The following is a 27,120-nucleotide window of genomic DNA, read 5'->3' on the forward strand; positions in this document are numbered from 1 at the left end:
TTATATGTAAACAAACACATTTTCTAAACAGAACGCTACATGAACCGCAAAAGAAAGGATTATGTAACTAAATGTGAAAAATTCTGGTGCAAAATTGATAAAATATAGATAGGAGTGAAATATGTTTGAAATACACAAAGATGGCTGGCCAAACAGGATGGGAACTACTGCCACTGGAACTACTGCACAGACTTACAGTTTCCGAAGCGAGTTAAGACCCCGAAAGGCCTGTCTCGGTAAAGACATCAATTTGTTCTTGCTGAGGTTTCTGTAATAGATTAAACGTTGCTTGAACAGACGACAACATGCATACAAGTGTGACTTGCATAACTAACCACATACTTGCTACTACTTTGTATCCCTACTACTATAGACAAAGCTTGATAGAACACAGCAATCTGCAAGAAGCTCGACTACATTAGGAAGTATAAAAGAGGAAGATGGGAGGGGGGGGGGGTTCTCTCTGCATGCACAGAGCAGCAGACTCATAATACTGTGTGACTCTTCTAATTTCAATGAAGGAGTATGCTGCCACAGAGTTTGCTCAAAGATCTGGGTAAGCCATATTTTTCAAAATCACATTTATCGAAAAAAAAAATAATAATAATAATCCCCATGATATCACATTGGCTAAGGAGGGCTATCCATCAAAATTCAGTTTGGAACACACAAGGAATAAGGTAACCGCTAGCAACAAAGCAAACAATGAACATTGTCTAATATTTTTACTATTAAAAGCACACAACAATGGAATAAAACATAACAGTGCGACCATCACTATATATATCTACAGAGACTCGTGAAAGGGGGACAAAGAAAACAGGTCTGATTTTGGAAGGTTTCGTCGTACAAAACTAAAAAAGCAAACTTGTTGAGGTAAATTGATACGACTAGTAACTACTGAATGCTAGCAAACAACTCACTACCATTATTACTGATAATTGTGCAAACCTGCAGACAAGCAAAACATTGACTGTTTCTTCTGTGGGTTATTTGAAGGGGGGTTCTACTACAACTTACAATCTCCTCAGAGAACCTAGATCCCTAAAAGCCTTTCTAGGCAAAGACTTCAGCTCGTTCTGGCTGAGGGCTCTGAAACAGAAAAGAGATACAAACCCACCCCTATCAACCGTCAGCAAGTTCTGTATTCCAGGCTATCATGTAAGTTGCCATGCCAAATGACATATTATATCAAGGTAACTTGGAATTAAATTTTAGAGAAATGAGTCACATATGCCCAAGATTTGAGTCCTCTGATTTCATGATAATTCTTGACTGCATAATGAAACATAAATCCATTGTCCAAAGTTCATGCATTGTTTTGAAACGAGGCGAATGATAAATCTGGGGCAATCAAAGAAGGTTCCTTTATCTGTACCTTGCTGCAATTATTAAATTGATAGAGTTCCATTTTTTTCTTTTAGAGAAGTACCGTATAGAGCATATATATGTGTATGTCCAAGAAGACAACACATTAAATTTGCTGGAGTGGAGAGATGAACTGACAGTTTGGTGAATTCCAGTTTCAATGAAGACTTCTAGTTAAATTGTTAAATTGATTGTCTTAATTCATCAAGACTATGCATGAATTAGTGTCTATTTTTAAGAGCAGGGCAAGGGCAGGGGACTCAAAATATGTTCTTCCTGAAGCATCTCTTGCAGGTTGCCATGCTTTTCAAGACAATTTGAAGATAGTACTATTTTAATGAAAACTACAACACAATTGCTAAGAGTATGTGCTTAACCGACTTGTTATGGTCTATATGACAATATATCTAAGCATTTTATCAGATCTGATAATAGCACAAGCAAAAATATCAACATGAATTATGCAGAATATGAAAGGGAACTTCTAAACATTTGCATTATCTGTTACAAACAAGAGATCCAGACTCAATTTCTGTCATGCTGTAATTCCAGAAAATAAATAGAAATGATAGTTAACTTTCCAAACCACAGTAAGTTACTATGTTAACTAGACAAAGACGAGGAGAGAAGAGCATTTATTGTCTCGTTTCATCATCACACTCGCATCCAAGGTATCAATAAGTGAACGACTTGTCAGTAGTCACACATTGAAAAGACAGAGAATACAAACTCATGATTCCATATATATAGCCAAACAGAGATTAAAACATTAAGTACAGCATATCTATGAAGGAATTAAATCTTCATGAAGATGCAAACCTGAAGGAGCAATGAAACATAGTTTCACATGAAATCAAAAGAGTCTACATGTCTTACTGTCCCACTTCAATCAATATGTCCAATTGGTCTACTTGACCGTCTTAATTTATATGTCCAACATTTTTCATTGTCCATGCATTTACATCAATAGGTCCTAAAGGTTATCAGGTTGATTCACGTGGAATGGTCCTATATAGATAGGACTTACAATCCACTGATACCAATAGCACTCCTACATGTCCAAACATCTACTGATATTCCAATAACTCTTACTGTACACTCACATCAAAAGTTACTATCCAAATGTCTTACTGTCCATTCACATTAATAACAGGTCTTACTGTCCACTCACATAAATAATGTCTGACTGTTCACTGACATTAATAATATGTCTTACTGTCCACTCACATTAATAATATGTCTTAACATCCACTCACATTAATTATAGGTCTTACTGTCCACTCACATTAATAATGTCTTACTGTCCACTCACATTAATAATAGGTCTTACTGTCCACTCACAATAATAACTGGTGTTACTGTACACTCACATTGATAACAGGTCTTACTGTCCACTCACATTGATAACAGGTCTTACTGTCCACTCACATTGATAATGTCTTACTGTCCACTCACATTAATAATGGGTGTTACTGTCCACTCACAATAATAAGAGGTGTTACTGTCCACTCACATTGATAACAGGTCTTACTGTCCACTCACATTGATAACAGGTCTTACTGTCCACAGACATTAATAATAGGTCTTACCGTCCACTCACAACTGATATGTCCTGAACTCTATAAATCAACTCACATCAATACTTCTAACAGGTACAACATTGTTACACACACTTCCCTCTCTTATGCTTAAATGGTCAAACAAACAAACACAAAATTGGTCCTAAACTTCTGTCTATTTCTTGAAATAAACATTGATAGATATTCATCTGGGTTGGAACATTCATGTTTTTTTCTACGATCTTTCAACTTTTGTTTTGTTGGTGGGATACTTTTCTGGATCTAATGTTATGCACAGAAGAAATGCAAGATGTTCAAATCTCAGACAAGCAGTCAGTTATTTGTTCCTATAATTCACAAACCTCATATAAATTGAAGCTTGTAATGGGCCAAGTTGAAAACTCATGTTAGTGGAGGACATGCCTTCAACCACACATCAAGCAAGACTTGTATTGTTTTTACCAGATTTGAAGCAATCTTATTTCTCTCTCCAATTCCAATCAGAATTCATCTGTCACTTTTTAATATACACTCTCAATACCAAAGTTTTCATAGCAAAAGGCAACAGTGAAAAACTATGTCCGAGGGTACGCCAGAAAAGGTATCAAACATGAATGTTCAATATGAGTAGGAATAAAAATAATTTAATTAAAATAATTTTCTAAGTAATGGCATAGTTCTATAGTCCATTAGCAAAACCAGGATAGCTAATTGCAAATGCCTTCTATAACAGAACTGTCTCACAATATGAAACTTAGTCTTCCTTTTCTTCAGTAGGTAATATTAACTTTGCAATGCTAGGGCAGAATATATTGTCCTTCAATGTCACTTACTTTATGGCATTCAGTAATTATGTGAAGGTTTCAGTCATCTACATTGAAAGTTCACCATTTCGCAATATTTTGATCCATAGCGACCACTTTTTTCACTGGGTATTAAACAACAATCAAAGGATTAGAAGTGATGGTTTGAAATCCCACACGGGAAGTTGTCCAAAAATAATGAACGAAAAGGTACCTGGAAGGAAGTATTTTAAAGTACATAAATAGTTCCTCACCCATTAGTTGAACACATATCTGTCAGTCAGACCAAACCAACGGAAAGTTCTACAGTTTACTTGCTCAAATTATTTCAAAGGATCACTTGGATTTTTACTGACAGTCTGTACCTCGGTATACTTACAAATTTCTCAGTGAGCCGAGCCCTCGAAATAATTTCCTCGATGTAACCAGCAACCTGTTATTACTGAGGTCCCTGGAAGCGAGAAAGAAAGAAATAACACAGAAAAGTTAGAATACCTTCAAATGTTTGTTTTTACTTCAAAGGTTAAGGCTGATGTCAACATGTATTAAGCACATAATTACGTTCAAATCTGAATGTAACTTGGAAAATGGACTGTAGAAATATTAATAAGAGAACTTTCTTCAGGAATAAATAGATAACCACATTCTTCAGAAATGTTTTGATAGCTTTAAAGAAATAAGACTAATATAAGTGTGAAAAGAGTCTTATTGAGTGGACCCCAAATATCCAAGTATCAAGTTAAAATAATATGTTATTGTGTTTATGAGGATTCAAGACTATGACTATGACCTCAAAATGACCTTCACCTTCAACATATGCATTCTTGTACTCATGGACTCTACATACCAATTATGTAGTTAAATGAACCTTCTTAATTATGTTGTTTGGTATAGAACATGATTGTCAGTGTTCACTTGGTAAAAAATACACTAAAGTTGTGATGTGTCACTGGGTAAGATAATAAAGTAAAGAGCAGCTAAAGATCACAATCAACAGCATCATAATACAGTTTATGAGCAGACATGATTATAATAAAACCATTCTGCACGTGTGTGAGAGAGTATCGACATTGTGGCAAAATCATTTGTTTTTCTGCACAATAACTTACATACAGCAAACGTACTGTAAGTTCATCAAGCAGCTTGCCCATAAATACAGGTATTTTCCCAGCGTAGCAGTCTCATGGTTTTAGCTGCAATGTTAGCATCCTACCGACCGACCAACCAGAAGCACCAATCAACCCACCTACCTCCCTTCAAAGCCTATCATTTGACATCTCCCTGTCAATTGTGGTATCTAATTTTATGAATGTCTAGTGGTCCCACACTGAGACATACAATTCTATCTTTTCTCACCTCTTCCTACATTCCTCATCTTTCACAGTTCATGATTAACCTCTTGACCTTTAACCCTCACATTGTTTAATGTTTAAGAAAGCTTTCATCTCCAGATATATTTATTCACTCAGATGTCTGCATAACCTGCAATATGTTGTTTCTTAATATGACAAGTCCCCATAACTCTTAGCACAGAATATCCAAGAAGTGTAGAGATCCCAATGACAGGTGATAGGAGAAAAGGGACATTTGATTGCTGACAATTAAATATCTCAGGATGCTGAGAATTTATGTCCTGGTTGCCAGGGGTTATATGGAGATGTCAATGAGAATATATCAAACAGCAAGCACTCTTCACAAAAGATATATATATAAAAGGTAGTAATTTAATAATATTTCAATTTTGCTACTTTGAGCCAAGTTGCATAGCAGAATATTAAAAGGGAGAAGAAAAGTGCATCTCAAGTTATCATAAACCCAGGCCGATGGTTGTATTTTGAAGCCCTATATATATTCATGTATGTTCAACTAAGAGAACAATCACTGTATACCTGCACAATGCAATAAAAATAAGCTTGAAATTTATGCTTTCCGAAATGTTTCTAAAACACACTCCTTTTCCTGTAAATTCCTGTTTTTGTCAAATAATAATCATCTTAAAACAGCATTTTTAGTTGATTTTGACAGATCTTGTTTCTATGCAATCTAACACTTAAAACACATTTTAAACAATAAAGTTCCTTAATTTCCCAGTATTGGAATTAAGTGACATATCATTTGTAAAGTTTGACTTTCTCACTTAATACTTTTTCATGAGAGAACTACCACGATGAAAAGTGTCTGGCAGTTGTAATGTTGACAATCATATTAATTGCATTAATTACTGACTCATCATTAAACCTTTGTTTCATTATACATCTACGGGTAGGAGGGTCAGGGTGGTACGTGTCCGTACAGTTTGATCACTGGGAATATGTAGGTTTGGCAAAATGGTAGACAAAAGTGCAAAAAGTTGCATTTAATCAATTTCATTGATGTTTGCTGCCAGGAATATTATGGCACCTGTAAATACCAGGAACCCTACTTTTTTTGTAGAATGCACTGATACATTAATTCTTCCTCTTGGCTATCCAAGCATTGGCAAGAAGTAGAGCACAGAGAGACACAAGTGGGTTAAAGTTCACTGGAAACTTTCCATTCCCTGACAGAACTTCTTTGCTAAAGGGATTGAAAGACTTTAATATTATCATCGTCCGACTGTGTCCAGGAGCTAATTCTCGAAGCTTTTGTGCTTTGCTTAACCATAGCTTTACAAACATTTACTCTGTCAGATTGAGAGTGTGTCCTAATTCCTTCTCAATGTGACCTAGATTACCGTACAAAAAGTAGCTCAACATTTCTAACCCTTATAATCTCATTTTTGCTTTGCATCCTCCATAATATCAGCTGGAATAGCTTACAAATTTTGGAAGGAAATAGGCTTTGTATTCATTGCTGTTTGTCTTGGGTTTGTACATATTACCGACACTTAAAGACCATACACTTAGTTTCAAGTCAACAATCAGCTAAAGAAAATATATATATAGATAGAATGTTGGTTTTCAAACTCTGAAATATTTTAAAGGTAATTTGTGAAACATACAAGTTGGTCATATGACATGTTGTCATTACATTCATTATTTTTGTGTAACAGTATTTGTGTCAAACTTCTTTTCTGCTCAGTCATCCTCTCCATAAATCATAAATAAAGAGGCAGTGCTAGAGTTGATACTGTAGAATAAAATGAACATTTTATCTTTTATCTTTTTTTAACAGTTGTTGTTTGCAAAAAACCTAGATTGTTTGATAAATTCAACCAAATAAAATAGAATGGTTGCTTGTACACAACTTTGTCACATCATAAACTCTTACCATTTAGTACAATAAATATGAATGCAATTTTCGTGAAACTGTTCATTTTTGTTCATCAAAGGTTTAAATTGGGTAATGAGTCTTTGATGATTTGCAGCCACAGAGCAATAACTTCCACACAAAACAACCGCTAGAATAGTGGACATTTTTGCCAATCCACTCCGACAGTTAGGCGTCAATGTTTGCACCTTGGGGCCAATGCAGGTCAGTAATAAAGACACTACCCTCCAGTGAGCAAAGAGCTACACCACAAAGTCATTATTAAGTTGACAAAATCTCCTCAGGAAATCTAACTTTCCATTCAAGACATCACAGTCTTGCCGGGTTTTAAAGAAAATGAAAACTCACAGACTAGCTTGTAACAAAACTTTATGCAAACATGCTGATCAACAGGCATTTTTCTAGGCCTCTACCTGGCAAAATACTGCTGATTGTCTGATAACATGCAAGAGCACAGTGTTCGTGGTCTTCGGGCAGCGGTCGTCATCTAGGGATAGCGTTGGGTTTAAAGCTACTACAGTACAGTTCAAATTTGGTTTAAGTTTGCAAATATTCCACAAATTGAGCAGAGGGATTCAGAGTTGAAAAGCTTAGGGTTATGACACTCCTAGGAATGGCGGCCTACAGCACAAGGGAATACGGTCTTTCCTGAAATAAAGAAATCACTCTAATGGTATAATGACCACATTAAAAGTTAGACAAACTTCCTGGAGGGAAGTGGGCCAAAAAAAACAATATTATTTTCCCAAATCTGGTAAAGCTACATATATGCAAAGCTGCAACAGTAGAGACTCTACAGTATATATATATTGCAGGTTTAGTGCATGGATATAACATGCTACTGTGAACATTCTTGAAACTTGTTTATGTTTACATATAAATGCAGGAAAGAACATCTTTAAGATTTCCCCAAACCACTTTTTCTTCTCTAAATATTAAAGCAAGCAAATAATGTTTGTTCGTGTCAAAGTGTGTGGTAGGAAATGCCATATGGCAAACAGCAGTTTACTTCAATTAATCACACGTCAAATTAAGATTACTGTTCACACAAAATGAAATTATACACTCTCTGAACTGCTTTCTCATCGAATGAGTTTAATATGACTTGGAAAACTCAATTTATTACAACATTCTGTGGATTTTTTTTCTGAGGGTCATGAAGCTTGACACAGATAAATGTGAGGCAGAGGGCACAAAACATATCCGATCAATTAAAACCTGTCGGCTATCCTTTAACCCAGCCCATTTTCATTAAGCCTTTACTCAACCTGCCCTACTCTTTTTAAATTACAAATCTTTGTGAAGTCCCAACATAGTTCAGAGCAATTTCCCCTAAACAAATGCATGCAACTAAAGTGTTGTCTTTTACACAAAGTTTCTACATCATATAATTTCTGTATAATAGTTAATTTTGAGGGCTCCTCTGGAAAGCAGTGCTTCTGCACTGAGCAGGACTACCCTCATAAAGATGACAATAATAATAATTTTACTCATGTGACAAACTAAGCCTGCTGAAACATTTAAAGGATTCTGTTCAATCACATTTCTTAACTTAAAGTCTTAATTTAGAACCCAACAAGATAGCATAGAGGAGAACATGTATGGGAGTATATATAAGATAGGTACAGTTAAACCTGGATGATACTGACACACTGGGTACCGAGGCTATCCAGCAATGAGAGAAAATCCAGATAGTTCAGTGTCTTAAATCATATTGCAGATTGCTACTGTAATGAACAATAGAATGTACTTGATACCAGTCATTTACAGTGTTACAGCATTAAAGTACCATTAGCGTCATATTCTGTATTTACTGCGCTTGATCTTGTAACAAACTTACAGCACGGTGCAGGTGAAGTATTATGCAATTATGAGTACTTAAAGGACATTGCATCTGGATAATTAGGGACAGTATAATCCATATTTTATGTGATATATACAATTAAATATTACTTTCCATACATAATGAACTTGAAAACTGAGTGCATCAATGCTTGCAAGATTTTCAAATCGTGCCTGTTATTGACTTCCAGTGACCACCGGCAAGGTTCTTGCACTCATAATTCACGTTTTGGAGCTGAGGTGTTTTAATACATTGTTTTAAGACTTTGGCCTGTGAAATGACCTTGACCTCCACAGAAAGCAAAAGAGTTCTTATGCTCATCAGGGTGGATCAACATATTAAGTAGGAAGTTTATCCAACCTTATTTGTAAAGTTGTACAGAGATTATAAGAACTTGAACTCTTGGTCCCATCAAATGACCTTTAACTCTTCACTAAACAACAGAGTTCTCAAACTGATTCAGTTGATCCACATACCTTGTATGAAGTTCATCCAAGCTTCATTATTGATTGGAGCTATCAGGTCTAAAAGATTATTCGTCCTCTTGTGACCTCTGATCTCCGAGAAAAAAAACACATCCTTTATTGATTTGCCTAGTCTGGTGGATCCACACACTAAGAATAACATTCACACAAGCTTCCCTTTGGATTTATCATTCTTACAAGGTTTTCATACCTTGATCTCATGCTGACCTTAAATGACCTTTGATTTCCATGCCAAACAAATTTGCCCTACTTTCTTTATTCACAAAGGTGGTTCCAACTTCCACATACCATGACATTGATCCAAGCTTTACCCTTATGAAATTATTTTATTTGCTAAGTTGTCAGAATTTTTGACCTATGACCTCAAATGACATTTGACCTCCACAAATCTTGACATGGTTCTGGCAGACACCAAAGGTTAGCTCATATCCAGTGTGAACTTCAATGAAGCAGGTACTATCTTGAGTCATATTTACAGTCAGGTGTAACACACATACAAATTTACATCACCAACGAAAGCGGCGCATCCTTTTGCTTTTGGCAAATGTAAATATTCTATAGTTGTTGTCATAAGGAAGTTTTGAGAAGTATGTTGAAATATGTTGAATTATTTTTGGGTCATTTGGTTTGCTTTGAATTGCTTACTCAATCACTACTATACAGTTGTTAATATCCATCCTATGGTCTATACATATATGTGCTGTCTGCCTCAGTGATTCTTGAAATAATTAATGGCCTTAACACAGCAGTTTGACCCAACAGCCTTGTGTTTGATATAATCTACTTTACAGAGATTAATCTGCTGATGGATTTGATTTCTGCTGCATGCAGCTTCACAAGAAGTTTATTTGCAGGTTTGCGATGATGATTGTTCACACAGAGTCATCCAAATCCATGTACAGCACTTTTGTATTGCTTGTAATTCCTTAATTGATGCTTGCAAGGCTATCATTTAATTTAATCCAATAGCAAGTACACTGAAGGGTAATTAGCTATTGACCCATCTTCTAGGCCGTATGAATGACCACTGTTTACAGATCTTTCCTAGGTTTCCTAATCTATGTAAGCAATTAACTTTTTGACATGTGTTAAATCTTATACACTGGAAAGAAGTAAGAACAGATTAAGATCTATATATTTTGATATAACGATTGGGATGGATGAATCATCTGTATCATTGGTAATTGTCTTCAATAGTAAGCCTTGTTGGGGACTGAATTTTAAGGAATACAATCAGTTTTTGAAAACCTTTCATATATATGGTTAATATGAAAAAAATAATTACACAAACTACTTAGGCCTAACAATGGCAAAATATGTTTCAGGGATATCTTATGTAGCAACACAAATTTGAAAACTGCAGTTAAAGTGAAGACACCAAAAATAGTTGAGAAATAAGAAGTAAGAGTTTTAAAATATACCCAAACTGGTTACATGATTACATCTGCCCTAAATTCTGGTTAGGTTGGCATTCTGGTTAGTTGGATAGATTGAAATCTAATGCCCTGAACCAGTTGGTATCGAAAGGTATTCTACTATTAATCTATTAATTAACAAACAAAACAATACTGAAAATTGCTTCCTATCCACGCTAATTCAAATTCTAAATATAAAACAAGATCTACTTTCTTCTATCATCAAATCCTTGTTTGTAGCCTTGTAACACTTCTTCAATATATGTAAACAAAATGCATATCTCTCTTTTAGAGCCTCAGATTAGTAACACACACCAAGCATCTATTTACAAATTGTTTTCATGTTGCCACACCTGAAAAGCTGATCCAACACCAGAAATCAATAACAATTTCCAGAGTGAAATTACACTAATGGCATTTCCAAAAGCTTACAAATTAAGGAACACTGTACAAATTGAGACATGTTTTGATGCTGAGGAAGGAGGCCCTAACCTTTGTGTATTTTACATTTTGGGGTTTTCTTCTAATACTCTCAGGTCCATTGTTCCTGCTTCACTGAAATATGAAGCCATTTATTGATTGGTCTATACACTCTCCATTGATACACTTTGCAAGATATTGACATTTTTCCTTTGAAGGCCTGCCAACAAAATTCTCATTTCTGTGTGTAGATCCACAATTAATCTGCACAACTTTTTTTCTAGAGCCATGGAGACACATTTCAGTCATTGTGTTGTAGTGGCAGACTATTATTGTAATATTGCAATGGAAATGCAACTCAATGTAGTATTTGAAGAAGTTTTCTTAAAGATATTAAGTTTTAAAAAAATGTGGTATTCATGAAAGGTATGTCTTTAGATGGCATAATTATGAATTATTATAATAATTGAACAAACTTTGCCTTTATAAGGCACTATCAATTCTGCTTTTCTGTTTTCTTCAGTTATATATTTGTAATCAGGATGACGAACAAGATTTCAGCAAATTTCAGTTAAATTGTAAAAATCAGTATTATTCTAAAGCCATTAGAAGGCTTGCTGTATGCTATTAGAATGCTTGCTGTACGCTATTAGATTGCTTATTGTATGCTATTAGAATGCTTGCTGTATGCTATTGGAATGCTTACTGTATGCTATTAGAATGCCTGCTGTATGCTATTAGAATGCTTGCTGTATGCTATTAGAATGCTTGCTGTATGCTACAGTATGCTTGCTGTATGCTATTAGAATGCTTGCTGTATGCTACAGTATGCTTGCTGTATGTTATTAGTATGCTTACTGTATGCTATTAGAATGCTTGCTGTATGCTACAGTATGCTTGCTGTATGCTATTAGAATGCTTGCTGTATGCTATTAGAGTGCTTGCTGTATGCTATTTGAATGCTTGCTGTATGTTATTAGTATGCTTACTGTATGCTATTAGAATGCTTGCTGTATATTATTAGAATGCTTGCTGTATGCTATTAGTATGCTATTAGAATGCTTGCTGTATGTTATTAGTATGCTTGCTGTATGCTATTAGAATGCTTGCTGTATGCTATTAGAATGCTTGCTGTATGCTATTAGAATGCTTGCTGTATATTATTAGAATGCTTGCTGTATGCTATTAGAATGCTTGCTGTATGCTATTAGAATGCTTGCTGTATGCTATTAGAATGCTAGCTGTATGCTATTAGAATGCTTGCTGTATGCTATTAGAATGCTTACTGTATGCTATTAGAGTGCTTGCTGTTTGCTATTTAGAATGCTTGCTGTATGCTATAGAATGCTTGCTGTACGCTATTAGAATGCTTGCTGTATAATGCTAGATATAACCAACTAACTGATATGTTGGTAGATGGACATCTTACAGGTACCTCCTGAAAGGACCACACACATTATTACAGTGTACCTTGCCCTGCTCTTGCATATGTCCAATCATCCTTCCCAAGGTTCATTATATGGGTAAACATAGGACCTGTGGGATGTATTTACAACTCCATTGGGAATCATACTCTGGGAACCACCCCTGAGTGAAAGCATTAAAAGGTTTTTCCAAGCAAAGTTTTATGACCTTGATGATAAACTGAAACAGCCACTACCATGACCATTCATTCCTCTGACCTGCCAGGTATTTCATTCTTGTCAATATTTCCGTGCTGGTTTGCAAACTCTCTGGTATTATGGTTAACAGTGTTGCATCAAACCAGGGAAATCCTACACTGAGTAGCATTTACAATCAAACATGAACTTTATTTATACTTGGTAGAATTCTTAGAAACACAACATGGAATAAGTGACATTCCGACACATCGGGTGTAGCATTTAGACAGAGATCAATGCAGTTTATCCATTTGCAGCTAGTTATGTTTCTATCCTAACATTTGTCATGCAAAAGACCTCTATAAAAAAATTCCTTCTTACTAGTTTAGTGATATTGGTGTTCGCACCATATATAACACAACAACGTCCATAGTTATCAAAATAAATGTATGTTCACGTATTCTATGCCTGCAAAGCTTTGTTAGCAGATCAAGCTAGGCCTGGACTACTTTGCATACAAATGAGGTTACTTTATTACTAAGGTTCCTATCTCCAAAATCTATCACTGTTACAAACATAACAGGTGAAGTAATTTTGACAACTGCATGAACAGCCCCACAATGTGTCTTTCATTCTCACTGAACCTTGTCTACACCACCTTACAAGACGCAGTGACCTTTTACAAAGCAAACCAATTATGTCAATTCTTTAAAATAAAAAATTCAACTTTGGCAAAGTCACTCAAGCATTATGAAAGTTTTACAAGTTTTCTAGCTGCCATCAATATCAATCACATGAGTCTATTATAGTCTCCCAACCATATGTAGAGTGTTTTACACCTATATTAACAGAAGGATATAGCCCTTGATAACAACCCTAGCCACATGTACTGTACTTAATGGCTACTGTACTATCTATCTAACCACCTTAAAATAGCCATCTACCAATATCTAAATAAGAGTTCAGCTGACACCAGAACAGGAGGATACCCACTTCCATGGTTACATCAGGGAGTTGTTCCAGTTACATCAAAAACTCAATGCTTCAAACATTCCCCATAATACTGAATGGGAATAATAGAAGGTTATTAGTTGCTTAGTGTGATTAATAACATGATTCTATCATTATGAAGGTGTAATCACGGTGAGCTCTACAACTCCATGTTGTAATAAATATATTAATATATATTAATAAATAGTAAACAGCTAGGATTGAAAGAGAATAGTCTTTACAATTGGATGAACTAAGGGGCAGGTAACAAGCAATGCCATTCTGGCACAGTTTTTAATGCAGGAAACTATCAGAGTAGTTATACATGTATCAATTTTGTATCACAGTGGTTCAAAACATTATTACCTACTTAGAAATAAACACTTGAGTAATCCTGGAAGAGAAAAAGTAAAAGCCTAATGTACATATATGCAGCATGAAGCAACTTCATTTGTGGAGAAATTTCCCACTTAATTGTTAGCCTGGTAGACAGCAGTGCTTTGAATAATATTCCCTTTTCTATAACTTTACAGAAGGAACAAAATAGTACAGCACTACACAGTTCCCTTTGAATGAGTATTTGTACTGACTGTCCTTGAGAACATTTTAAGAATATTGGTTTGTGAACTTGAGCCTACTCAAGGTGACTACGACATGATCGCGACACAACTGTAAAAAGGGTTTTCTTTGTATAATCAACAAAAACCGTCTGGCTTTGATTCATTTAGAGAGGACTTTTCACTTCATTATCAAAACCTATCTCTTTGCTTATTCTATACTTGGGCATTCTTTTGTGTGTGTGTTAGTTGTTGTTCACAGGTTGACTTTAATACCACTAAGAATTTCAAGATTTTAAGTTTGCATAATTTATAAAGACACCTCTCTACTTAGTGGAGATAGAGGAATATCTGGGGAAAGGTAAAAGTCTGTGAATATAATTGTCTGCTGAGCTAAGTCAAATAGACACTGTTCTGGAGATGAAAACTCAGATTATTGCAAGCAAAAGACAACCAAAGCCAGCCAGCTCTGTGAAATAGGTATTACTTGCCAGTCAGAAAATAAAAGTTACTGTAAAATTGACCAGTTGCCTTAAATTCCTGCATTCCTCAAAATAACCAACATTGGTGAAAGGTCAAATAATGACCAAATTCAAGGCAAATTGCTACTTTTCAACATCTTCTTTACTTAACCTGATTGTCCAAGCTGTTTCATTCCTCTTCATGACCCAAATAGAAGAATAGTTTAAAGCGATATGATGGTCCGATCCACTGACATAGAAGCTATCGGTCTGTGTTATTAAAAGGTCCTTTCGTTTCTGACCAACAACCAGTGGCGTAGGAAGGTACATTTGAGTGGGGGGGGCTGAAGACTGATGGCCGGCCTGGGGGAGGGGTCTAAGGGGAGTGGGTGTCCTCCTCCCCTTTGGAATTTTTGGCATTTCCAGGTGGCCTCAGATGCAATTTGGTGCAATATAGCACACTTCAACACTCACTCCATTTTGTAAACTTAATTTGTATTTTCACCTGGCCTTAGATGCAATTTGGTGCTCCAAATGAGATTTTTTTTCTCATTTGGAAATGAAAAAGGGGTTTTCTGACTTGCGAAGCGGGGGGCGGAATGCCCCTCCACATTTTTCACTGGGGGGGCTGGTGCCCCCCCAGCCCCCCCCCGGTTCCTACGCCCTTGCCAACAAAGGAACCAAACAATGGAATGTGATTAAATACATATCATATCAGAGTATAAAGAAGAAGAAAAGAACAGTTACTAAGTCATTACTGCAGAACTTTTTGGCCTTGATTTGTTGTTGTTGTTAGCTTATGATAATGTTTGATACTCAAGTTTCACAATATAGCAGTTTCTTGTCTTGACTAGTCAAATTTATTTCAAAAACATAAGGGCAGAGAAAACAGTAAATTTTCCCTGAGTTCCCAATTCAAAATTCAGAATTCAATAGATACATTAGTTCATAGTTAATTAACAGTTCTTTGGGTACAACATTTAGGATAATCTTGCTTCAAATGACAGATTGCAAGTTTGTGTGTTGGCTAGTAAATTCAAAAATTAGCAATTATTGCAAAAAGTTGCTTTCAAGATGCATTTCTCATTGAATTGTAACTTTAGGCCAACTCATGTCATATTACGGACAAATCATTCTTTACACCTCACTCTTATTTATTACTGCAAAGAATTCTATTGTGGGTAAAACCACTGGTTGCTCCAAGTAATAGCAACCAGTTGGTTTCATCCTTTATAGTGGACTAGGTATTAGATGTTGTTCTCTATTCTTGTACAGCAAGACGATGTTACCTCCAAATGAAAACTCCAATGCAGGTTGTAGATTATTTAAGTCCAAACCAAAGGAAGTAAATTAGAATTGGCCTTCCAAGGGTAGTATACATATAGCTTTAAATACATGAACACCCTGGACATCAAGAAGGATTACCTCTTTTTGACATGAACTCTAATGCTTGACAGATGTCATAAAAATGTCACTTTCAAATGTCAAGTAGGTTAATTGGGGTTACATGCTTCCTGATGTATTACTAAATCCATACTTGAATCACTCAAAATTACCAGATCTCCCAAGGAGTTACTAGACATGGGCTTTAAAGGTCACCATTACATACAGTATGATTTTTCCTTAATCGGGCATGAAAATGTTGTCTAATTTGCATTTAACGATTGGTGATTGAATGAATGTAAAACAATATCTCCATATGTTTAACTTGGGGAAAAATCATTTTCTCATTTTCAAGTAAAAACAAATAATAAGAGAGTACATAATTAGGAATTTTGTGTGATTTAGAAAAAGGTTCTCTGCCTAACAATTATGTATAAATCCATCATGAATGTAAATTAATATTTCACAAGGATGACTTGGATCTAGGTCTTAATCTAAGCATTGAGCTATAAACTGTTTATAGCTCCATGATCTAAGTATAAATATCCCAAGGGTCCAATGTTATTGCATAAACCAGCCCAACCAGGAAGATAATAACTTTGTGCTAGTGCAAGTTTCTGGGAATTGAATTAAAATTGAATTTGCATATATGAGCAATAAAATGTTTGGCTAGATCTGTGGGATTTCCAGTCAGTGACATGAGAATCTAAAAAAAAATAGCTTCCTCTCCAATCCATCCCCTCCCCCAATGTAGTGGAGCCCCTTTTGAGGTTGGCAGATGGGGACTATAGCTATTGCCTCCCCTACTGTAGGACCCATCCTCCCCCATCCTCACACCCCCCCCAACTCCAATGTCCCTGCCTCAGCTTCTATCCCATCTGTTAAATTGACAATATTAATATATTTATTATTGCTTATAAAAGCCTTTCATTTTGTCTTCGGTAAATCAATGTAAGTGATTAAATGGTAAAAAAAGTTCCTGATTGTCATGAAAAATCATTGAATAACTTTCAATAAAAGAAGAAATTGACCTGTTACTTTATGATGTGATAATATCGTATATTTTTTATGGAAAAAAAAAAACCCTTTTTATTGCGAACAAAGTTTTAAATCTCAATTTAAAATATAAACAGCATAATGTTCCCTGCTTTCTGTTAGTACAAGGTTTGGAGATTATATGTATACTGTTTTGGATCGAAGTAACATCAACAAACAAGTTTTATACAACACATGGTACTCACAGCATGCCTTTAACTTATTAATTCCATGTGAATCCCATTAGTGAGTGCTGAAACTTTTTATCTATTCTTAGCTTTAACAAGCTGTATGACATATTTCAATGCATTCTCAAGGGAATAATGTCATGTAACGCCCTTGCTGTGCCTCCTATGGGAACCCCAATTGCCCACAGGTGGTTGAATGGACATAAGAGCAAAAAGCTTGGCCCCCTGATGTGTTCACAGATGATTAAGCAAAGTAAGACAGCTTCTAACTAAACTAAAAACACACATCATTATACTTCTTTATATATTCCGGGAATAAAACTTCCGCTTTGAAATGTAAACATGAGTAAATAGCATTTGCTTCACAAACGCAATGACAACAGCAATTTTGTACAAAGAATCTTAGTATTTCATGAGAAACGAAATGAAATTACACTCCTAATGTATTAAACAAAGGAGCTTGACAAAAACTAGACTGCAATGCACAAGTGGTACATTACTGTATATGATTGATAGAGATGCAGTTCATGGAATCGTTACAGCTCATCCCAAGTTACACAATAACACCACCTAATTAATATCATATCCTTTGGCTTAGTTAAAAGTTGTCTAAAGGGCTCAAATGCACTACCAAATACCTCATAAATGTCATTAAACAAAATACCAACAGTATCTGTTTGTTGTTTTGAACAATACAAATTCCCCATTCAGATTATAAGACACTAATGACAGTATATACAGAGATTCTTGCACAACGTTACCAAAATGTATTCATAAATCATGTGGTCATTCTGCGTGATACAAACCTACATCAAACTACCTTGACTACTTTTCACATTTTGAAATTTTACAGCTACTCTTACTGAAAAAAACCTACATAATATATCCTGTCTCAGAAAATCAGTCTTGGATGTCTATCTCCAGACTGAAAATCAGAACGAAACAGGGCTCCCAGGTGTTGTCAAGCTGGCAAAAAGGTATGCAACATTCTAACATTAGTATTTCAGCAAGCCTTTCTCAAACTGTATTCATACAAAAATAACCACACAAGAGAAAAAACACTGTCTAAAGTTTCTTCATTATAGACCTGAGAGGAATTTTTGGGTTTTAATTGTGTAAATGTTTCACACTCTTCATGGATAAATAAATATAGTTTGGGAATAAGAGACATATCACTTTAAGAGGCACACATTGCATCGACAGAAATCTTATAAAAGTAGAAATACTGACCAGACTTTACAGTCAAAGCTGTGACTACTTTTAGCACACCATACAGTAATATGCCATTACACTTGCACAGTTGCAGGAGGAAGATGTATGACTGCAAGCATGAAAAGGTTTCATTTGCGTACCCATGCTATTAAATGCTATTGTACTCGTACTCATGCTATGATGCTATTGTACTCACGCTGTTATGCTATTGTACTTATGCTAGAATGCTATTGTACTCATACTCATGCTATGATGCTATTGTACTCAAGCTGTTATGCTATTGTACTCATGCTAGAATGCTATTGTACTCATACTCATGTTATGATGCTATTGTACTCAAGCTGTTATGCTATTGTACTCATGCTAGAATGCTATTGTACTCATACTCATGCTATGATGCTATTGTACTCATACTCATGCTATGATGCTATTGTACTCATACTCAATAATGCTATTGTACTCGCACGCAATGATGCTATTGTACACGTACTCATGCTAATATGCTATTGTACTCATACTCATGCTATGATGCTATTGTACTCGTACTCAATAATGCTATTGTACTCGTACTCAAGCTGTTATGCTATTGTACTCGCACTCATGCTATTGTACTCATACTTATGCTTATTGTACTCGTAATACATAAAGTGGGGAAGAAGACATTACCTCTTTTATCAGGTCACAGAAAATGCTTCAATGTTTTGGGATAGAATATTTACCCTGTATATTATGTACTACATACAGGCTTTCACAGAGTGTTTCATCAGGTTGCCACCATCTCGGTACATCTCCTGACATGCCACACTTTTGTAGACTAAGCACCGCAATATCCTATTTTTTCAATTGGAAATGACTGATTGCATACTAATACATGAGATGCTAACCAAAGCATATTACTACCCATGAAATGAGTGCACCGCAAAACCTCTAATCTAATGCTTGTACAGTTAACAGTAATTCCAGCTACCATCCACAAAAACAACTGGTACAAACTCTATCGGCCATTATCATAACCTAGTTAGTTCCATCCAGCTCTTGAAACAATTTTAAACCTTGTTAATATCACACAAGGGACTAGTATATATTCAATCAGCCTTTAGGTTTCCTCTTACAAAAAGTCACTAGTAACTGCCTTTATAGGAGTTGTGGGAAAACCATGGATTACAGTAAATGGGTTAATTCCTTGACCAAACATATAATAGTAGGTAATAAACAAGAACACAGCGTAGTCTATTATCAGAGACAGTGGATCTATGCAATTAAGAAATGACTAGTTTGCAAAATGCTGCTCCTTATAAAACTCCACTATGTACCACTCTAAGACAGGGATGTTTTCCAGTGACTTACTTTGGATAGTAAAATAATTTATGGCGCCTGACGTTTAAATCCGAATAGAATCTATCTTAAAGGCAAATGGTTAAATAACTTGTTGTTATTGGAAATGTATCACATTGGGTAGATTGTGATGTCATCAGCGTGACTGTTCATTAGAAGCTTAGTTTGACCTTTCATAACCCTGTTGCTGATATGGCCTTGAAGTGTAAGATACATTTGGAATGTGAGCTGAGCTGTCAAGTTACATTGCAGTGATGACTTCATCAAAATATACAAACCAATTGCACTCTGGATATTTACTTAACTCAGTTGACATCATTCTGCTATCACAGCTAACAAGTACTAAACTACAACATAACATCGCAGGTTATTTATAGACCAAGTTCGGGGTTATATCAACGTTAAAGGTGTCTTACAATGCGTGGAACACTACTGTAAATCACAATATACAGAGCCCTCTATATGTGACTGTGATAACTAGTAAAGGCCTGGAACACAGCAAAATTATAGCACAAGCACAGGTTATTTTATCCTAGACTTTAAGGAAATAAAAATGGAAATTTGGGAACTAAAAATAGTGGCGTAGAGTTTAAAGTATGGCACTCTGGATTGTGAGGGTACATGCAAGTCAAGGATTCAAACAGGGACTTATTTTTAGTCATTTTGGCATTCCATAGATCTCCAGGAGGTGGTGTATTAGACCTCCATGAATGCAACCTTCACATATGGAAAGGGTACTCAACTGATTCTATTATCTCTCAAGGTGTTAAAGATTTAACTGCATATAAACCAATATGGATTCCTGGCAAGCCATTAGATACACCTGAGTGATCGCCTGCTTAACCTGTTATCTTTGTTGACTCTAAAAGGACCTTAACTTATCATAGGCCATTGAACCCTTCACCAATATACATCCATAAAATCAATTTATCCTTGACTTACAGGGTGATGAAGCATGAAACGGATATTCCTGTGAGTTGCCATTGTCCCATGTAGGTAACTGTTTTGCCTAGGTGGTACTTAAGTTCTTTCTTATGAAAGAAGAATAAAGAAACCAGTTCACTGGGGGTACATTTGTCACTAAACATCAGAGATAACAGCATTTCTACCTCTGAAGAGGTACATTGGCTTTCAACATTGACAATTCTGCTGAGTTCTTCAGCGATTCCTACTCATGGACTGCAACATTCCAATGCACCTGGATTCATGCCTTAATCCTTTAAGGAGGATGGGGCATTGCCCAAAATGGTTTGAAAAGACATGAAAATTGTAATATAAATTCTTTTGGTTTGGCCCCAAACTTGAGTAAGTGTCTGTATTTGGTTGTTTAACAGGATTTCATGCGTGAGGTCTCCAAAGTACCTTGAAATTTAACAAAAAGTGCAAATGGTAAACAGGCAGATTAGACGCCATTATCCCTGTTTCACTACTGTAACTTTGACCTTTTGCAACGCTCCTCATTTGAAACCAATGTAGGGGCCTACATGCATACATGAATTTCACTGTATTGCGAACAAGTTGAAGAAAGATCACCTAAAATGTACATTTTAGACCAATTTAAAAAAATTGTTAAAAGTTTCATCACTAAGGAGAGTTATGTGAATTTCCAAAGAAGGTGAGTGAACAGTGAAATTATGGACCAATAAAATCACACCTTGCTATATTTTACTGTAACTATTCAATATGCAGTTTAATTGTTTGTAATAAAAAAATGGTTTGGTTGCTGTTGGGACAAACAAATTACAATCTAGTAAGAATTCTATGAACTTCCCTGAATTGAGATCCAGCCTTATCTAACTTTTTTCCTATTTGTTTCTGTGCATATATGTTATGGACATGTCTGTTTTGTCACAGTACTGAACACACACATTCCAATGTCATACTATTAGTCATGTACCAGCTTAAAATGCATTTCCTTTAACAAATCTCAGCATATTCATTTTAGCCAGTTGTTAGCTAAGCATATCATGATGTTTTTTTAAAGTGACAACGTCAAGTCTATGTTATCACCACTCATTTAAGTTTAACACTATAGTCTCAACCCGTTGTAATATAAGTGTACTGTGTACATTATAAATTAAAGCATGTAAACCTCACATCAATGTTCCCCTCACACTTGCCAAACTATTATGCCCGCTCTTTGGGATGTCACAAACAAATCAATGACATCTCTGAACCAGTGGAAGAGAAACAAACTTGACAGGGGGTCCTTTACTGAGACTACAATCATTAATACATGATACCGGTCGAGAACTCTTGTTTCGTTCGGTGCACTCGTACTTTCAACTTAAACTGCATTCATAAGCCAATGTTCATAGAGATGAAATATATCCAAAGTATTTGGAATGAATGTAACTGATATAGATCCTGCCAGGTTATCCAATAATTAACTCATTTACGGCAAATCTCTTAGTCTTTCCCCCGCATTCAGACGTGATGGCCTTCACAGTTTGAACCACACTTTGGCCCATTACCCTGACTGACATGACAGTGAGGCTGATGGATGACGGATGGGAGAGGAGTAAAGCATTGCTCCTGGAGATCTCCGTATTGATTGACATTCTCGGCACTTAGACAGATCAAAGGCATGAATGGAAACCTCACAGCATGATCACTTCTCCCAGAGTATTCACTATGTGATCAATTTGGTAGCCCAGTCAGCTGTGTAAAATGGTTTTGTCATGATGGTAGGTAGAAACCACTATCAGATTTAAAGCTGCATTTTCCATTCAATTAATGTCACAATACCATATTTTTTGACCAGTAGAAGAATGGAAAGGTACCTGAAAATATGATATGTCTACTTCTATCAAATACCAAAATGAGCGTAAGAATAATGAAAGTAGATGATAAATTATGTAACTGCAATGTTGATCGTATTTCATGTTGGGGGGGAACCAATTCTCTGTATTAAACTGCTCATGATGCACTATGAATGTTCAGCGAAACCACACAGATCTCCTATGTAGATTGAGCCATGTATTTACACACTCCAATGCAGCACGCAGCTTTTACGGGAGTTTACACAACCAGCTTTGGACACCATGGGGGGTAGGGAGGGAGTCCACCTAGAACTGTAAGCATAATACTCAAATTACTGCATTTGACAATCAAGTTCTTAACTGTGTACACAGTTACCTCTTTGGTTATGTTTTCATATTTCAATTAATGAAGGTAAGATCCGCTCAATTTAAAAACAGCAGACTTATATTAGTCTGTGGAACACAACCCCCAAACTCGTATTTAACAATGCTAGGGAATGGTATGCTGTTCTCACATTATCAGAGCAAGCAATTACAGTATGCTGTGTTAAACATACTTTTTTCTTTTTAACTCAGGGCTTATGTTTGTATTTAAACCCCACTGGAGGAGGTGGAACTTGTGATGTGTGGTAACCAACAGTAGTGCATATTTAATCGCTGATTCACAGAGCGATGTAACATGAAACGCAGAATAAGAATAGAAAGAAAGATAGCATGGAAGTGTAAACCTTTGACAGCTTGGGTTAGATCCATCTGTATCATGGCAAGCCAGTACGCACAACTAAATAACAGGGTAACTTTGCTGTTTGTTTTATGACATGGCAAAATATTGCAAGGTACAGTAAGACAGACTGATAATGTATTAAGAGACATATAGCCACCTTCATCAAATGGTGTTTATAAACTCACACAAAGACCCCTCCCCCCCTCCCCCGTCTCTTAATATTGAGGAAAACATTCCAGCAGACTTCTTAGAATTCTTTTCAAGCTTACTCCATGCAGACTCTAGTAATTATTTTAAGCAGGAAGTTTTGGTTTTGCCTGGCAATCAATAAATTGCTGCCCCATTCTGACCTAGACATGAGAATCATTAGCAATCCACCATATCAAATCAATTGGTTGCTTTCAGGTTGTAGGTATTATGTGCCCTTTCATTAGCCTTCAGTCATTGTGTCAAAGCATAGAGCACACATCACTGTCCAGTGCCAATGATACCCATTCTGTTTGACAGACAAAACAACTTACAAATCCCAGATTAGAGGGGCCATCAATGGACAAATCCTTTTAATTCTATTTGGTGACTCCTCCTCACAAAGCCAGAAAAGAAATTGGAGATCCCAAATTGCTCTTCACTTGTCCTGTTCCTTCTGCTGGGACCTTTAGTTCGCGCTGTCTCTATGAACGGTACTCAAATTACTGATAATGTTCTTAGTATCTAAGACTGATTTGGCAATGGGTATCTATCATTACATTCTATTGACAACTATGCAAGGCTGGAACAAACAGCTTTCCATCAATACAAGATGCTTAAAGAAACACTTGAATCACACAGCCCATGCAGACTAGTTTTGATCTCCTGGAAACTAAAACCAAATCATTCTACATTCCATAAGACATGTCAAGGAATTTAGTTTTCTGAGGTATACCCAATGTGCCCCCCATGTGACTTCTTTAAGTTATGTCATAACCTGTTTGGAAGACTCTTGTCTTGTGCAAGAGATTTGACAAACATGGATTATTATAATAGCGATTTTAATATTTTAAAGTAATAAGTCTGTTTGTATTAGTTTGTATCTGTTTGTACTATTGAACATAGAAGATGCAAGACAAGTGTAATACAAAAGAGAATATTCACATAGTTAGATTTCACTAGTTTTTTCTGTCCAAACTGAATTTTAATATTAAATAGATAGTCAAATAAATGATATATTTTGAGATGAAAAGAAATTATTAGCCTAAAATTGAGTTTTATCATGTAAAGCAGTGTTTTGTTGAGAGTCGCTAATTAGAGACAGTAAATCTCATGTTCTGTGGCACAAATAGTTGCCAGTTTTGACAAGCTGTCAGTGTTCTTCCATGGTAAAAATGTAAAGTATTTTCTGTAATTCCTTCAATTCATGCTACACTACTGTAAAACAGTGTGAATTTCTCACAGTTGTTTGTAACCACATCCCAACAATGGGATGGTGCATTGTAACACACCTTAGTTACCCTAGTAACCGATCCAATCAATGAAAACAAAATCAAGGTATATACTTACAAGGTATACAAATTTCCCATCTTCGAAAACAGAAGCTCTGGCAAATTTTGAAGTTTGTTGTTATTTAACCTCCTGCAAGGAAAATAATGGGGAAAACATAATTAAGCATTGTATTGTATAGACTCATTGTTGAACAGAATTTAGTTTTCAGTCTTTATCTAAGAATTTCATGCTACTGTAACTTTGGAAGTTTCTGAAACCAACTTGAAAACAACTTGAATTATGATCCCAGGGATTTGCATAAAGGAAAAGCAAACCCACGTACCATATTCATCTTATATGATAGAGATGCTGGAAATCCCCATACAACTTAATCCCAATACAACTTAATCCCCATACAGCTTAATCCCCATACAACTTAATCCCCATACAACTTGATTTCTGATTGGGAGATATCCTGGTTCAAAACTCATTATCAGGAGGCTGCTACTGGGAGGTGAAATCTCTTATTTTTCTCTTTGCATTTTCATGGTGACAACAAACACTTGTTCCTGACATCAACGTGAGCATTTGGTAAAGTTGCAAACTTTCAACCATTCAGAAGTAGTATTTTCCAATACCAATACCAACTTAACAAGATTTCTATTCCACTCTGAATGTTGGCAGCTTTGCCTATTGATTCCATGATTTATCTAGAAGTAGAAGTATACGTATCTTGAAAATCATATTAAAATGTAACGAAGATGCAACCAAGACCACCCTTATTTACCTGTTATTGACTTTTGAAACTGTCAATTGATGTGCATTTTATACCATTTTTTCACTTGTTCTCTTGTAAATTAATTTGATTTCTTTGTAAAGCGCCTTGAGCAGTGACTTTTGTCTACTGATTTGTCGCCATATAAGTCTCATTTATTATTATTATTATTATAAACCATATGGACAGATACAGGGCTGCTCCACTGCTGGTCAATACTGAAACTGAGCTCATCATCAATACCATGAGAATATTTCAGAATTTTTCCCATGCCTCCCAAAAACGTTTCCTATTGTATAATGGGAATATTTCTTGACACCACATTCTTGCTGTCTTAAGTGTTAAACCACTAGCACACCACAGGTTTCCCTACTTTCACAGGATGGACAATAGGCCACATTTTCATAGACATATCAATCACCACCTTCATGACAATAGGAGTAAAACTGGACCAGGGCATTCACAACACCCATACAGAACAACTTTTAACTTTATCAACAATCTTCTTTGTGAAGTCTGTAAAAATTCAGTTGAAAAAAAGTTTATTTTGACAGACTTAAGAAGAGAACTCAGTTGAAAAAGTTTATTTTGACAGACTTAAGAAGAGAAGCATCCCCACTCCACTGTACTTAATAAATATTGTTGTAAAACCTTTGGGCTTACACATGTTTTACATTACACTTACTGTACAGTGTATGGATCTTCTTCTGTAGTACTTTCTTACACTGTAATGGTTTGTGGAAGTAGACCAATTGTGTTAATACCTAATTAGGTTGAAGTGTTAATTATAATGATGCTTTTACATTAATTACAGACTATACCCAGAGAATTTTATCGTGGGATGTTGGTTGATTCCAAACTGCTAAGTACTTAAACTTAAAGGGTTATTTTAGGCAGAATTTTATCATATTGCAAGAAAACAAAATTTTAAGTACTACTGTACTAGTAATGTTTCTTCAGTTATTCAAAAGTTTGAAATAATCAACTTTAAAATATGCAACTATTTTTGGAATGTACATATTAAAGTTAAATGTTCTGTGCCAAAAGTCACCATTTAATACTGACCACCAAAGCAAGTAGATCTTGAATGATGTGAGTTAACACAGATATGTATTAAAGGGTTAAAACATAGTGTAACATTAGGAACTGAAGAAACACCCCTTTTTTAAGCTTCTATTTCATGGAGTTTGAACTAAAGCCAGTGTTACATCAATAATTAGTGAAAATCTGTATCGAAACAGGTCAGGACGAGAGGGTTGGTCCAGATATGGAAGATAAACTGGATAATGCAGATTCCTATATATTTATACATCATGACAAACCTGCTCAGTTACAGTAAATAGAAACAGATCTGGAGTGTTAGCTCAGTGGTTAACGTTGGTGCCTTCCAATCATAAGGTCCCGAGTTCAAGTCACTCCAAGATTAATGTATATCGTCCAGTTACAGAGTTGTTGACAAATGACAATTCATAATCATGGACATTAAATATGAATCTA

The 27,120-nt window shown here is 35.7% G+C and overlaps 1 protein-coding gene across 6 annotated transcripts in view; it reads right to left on the reverse strand.

The window, feature by feature from the left end:
* Positions 1 to 27,120, reverse strand: part of LOC139967297 (slit homolog 2 protein-like) — a 102,373-nt gene that overhangs the window by 50,850 nt on the left and 24,403 nt on the right. For 4 of the 6 annotated variants that reach the window (XM_071970950.1, XM_071970947.1, XM_071970953.1 and 1 more), the window contains exons 4-6: positions 24,927 to 24,998; positions 4,110 to 4,181; positions 197 to 268 (exon numbers count right to left, since the gene is read on the reverse strand). In XM_071970950.1, the coding sequence (XP_071827051.1) occupies positions 197 to 268; positions 4,110 to 4,181; positions 24,927 to 24,998 (216 nt within the window). Of the gene's footprint in view, positions 1 to 196; positions 269 to 1,020; positions 1,093 to 4,109; positions 4,182 to 24,926; positions 24,999 to 27,120 lie in introns of all 6 variants that reach the window. The other 2 variants (XM_071970948.1, XM_071970949.1) reach the window with 2 other exon arrangements.

The sequence above is a fragment of the Apostichopus japonicus genome, chromosome 5, assembly GCF_037975245.1.
Source record: "Apostichopus japonicus isolate 1M-3 chromosome 5, ASM3797524v1, whole genome shotgun sequence".
In the NCBI taxonomy this organism is placed as follows: domain Eukaryota; kingdom Metazoa; phylum Echinodermata; class Holothuroidea; order Aspidochirotida; family Stichopodidae; genus Apostichopus; species Apostichopus japonicus.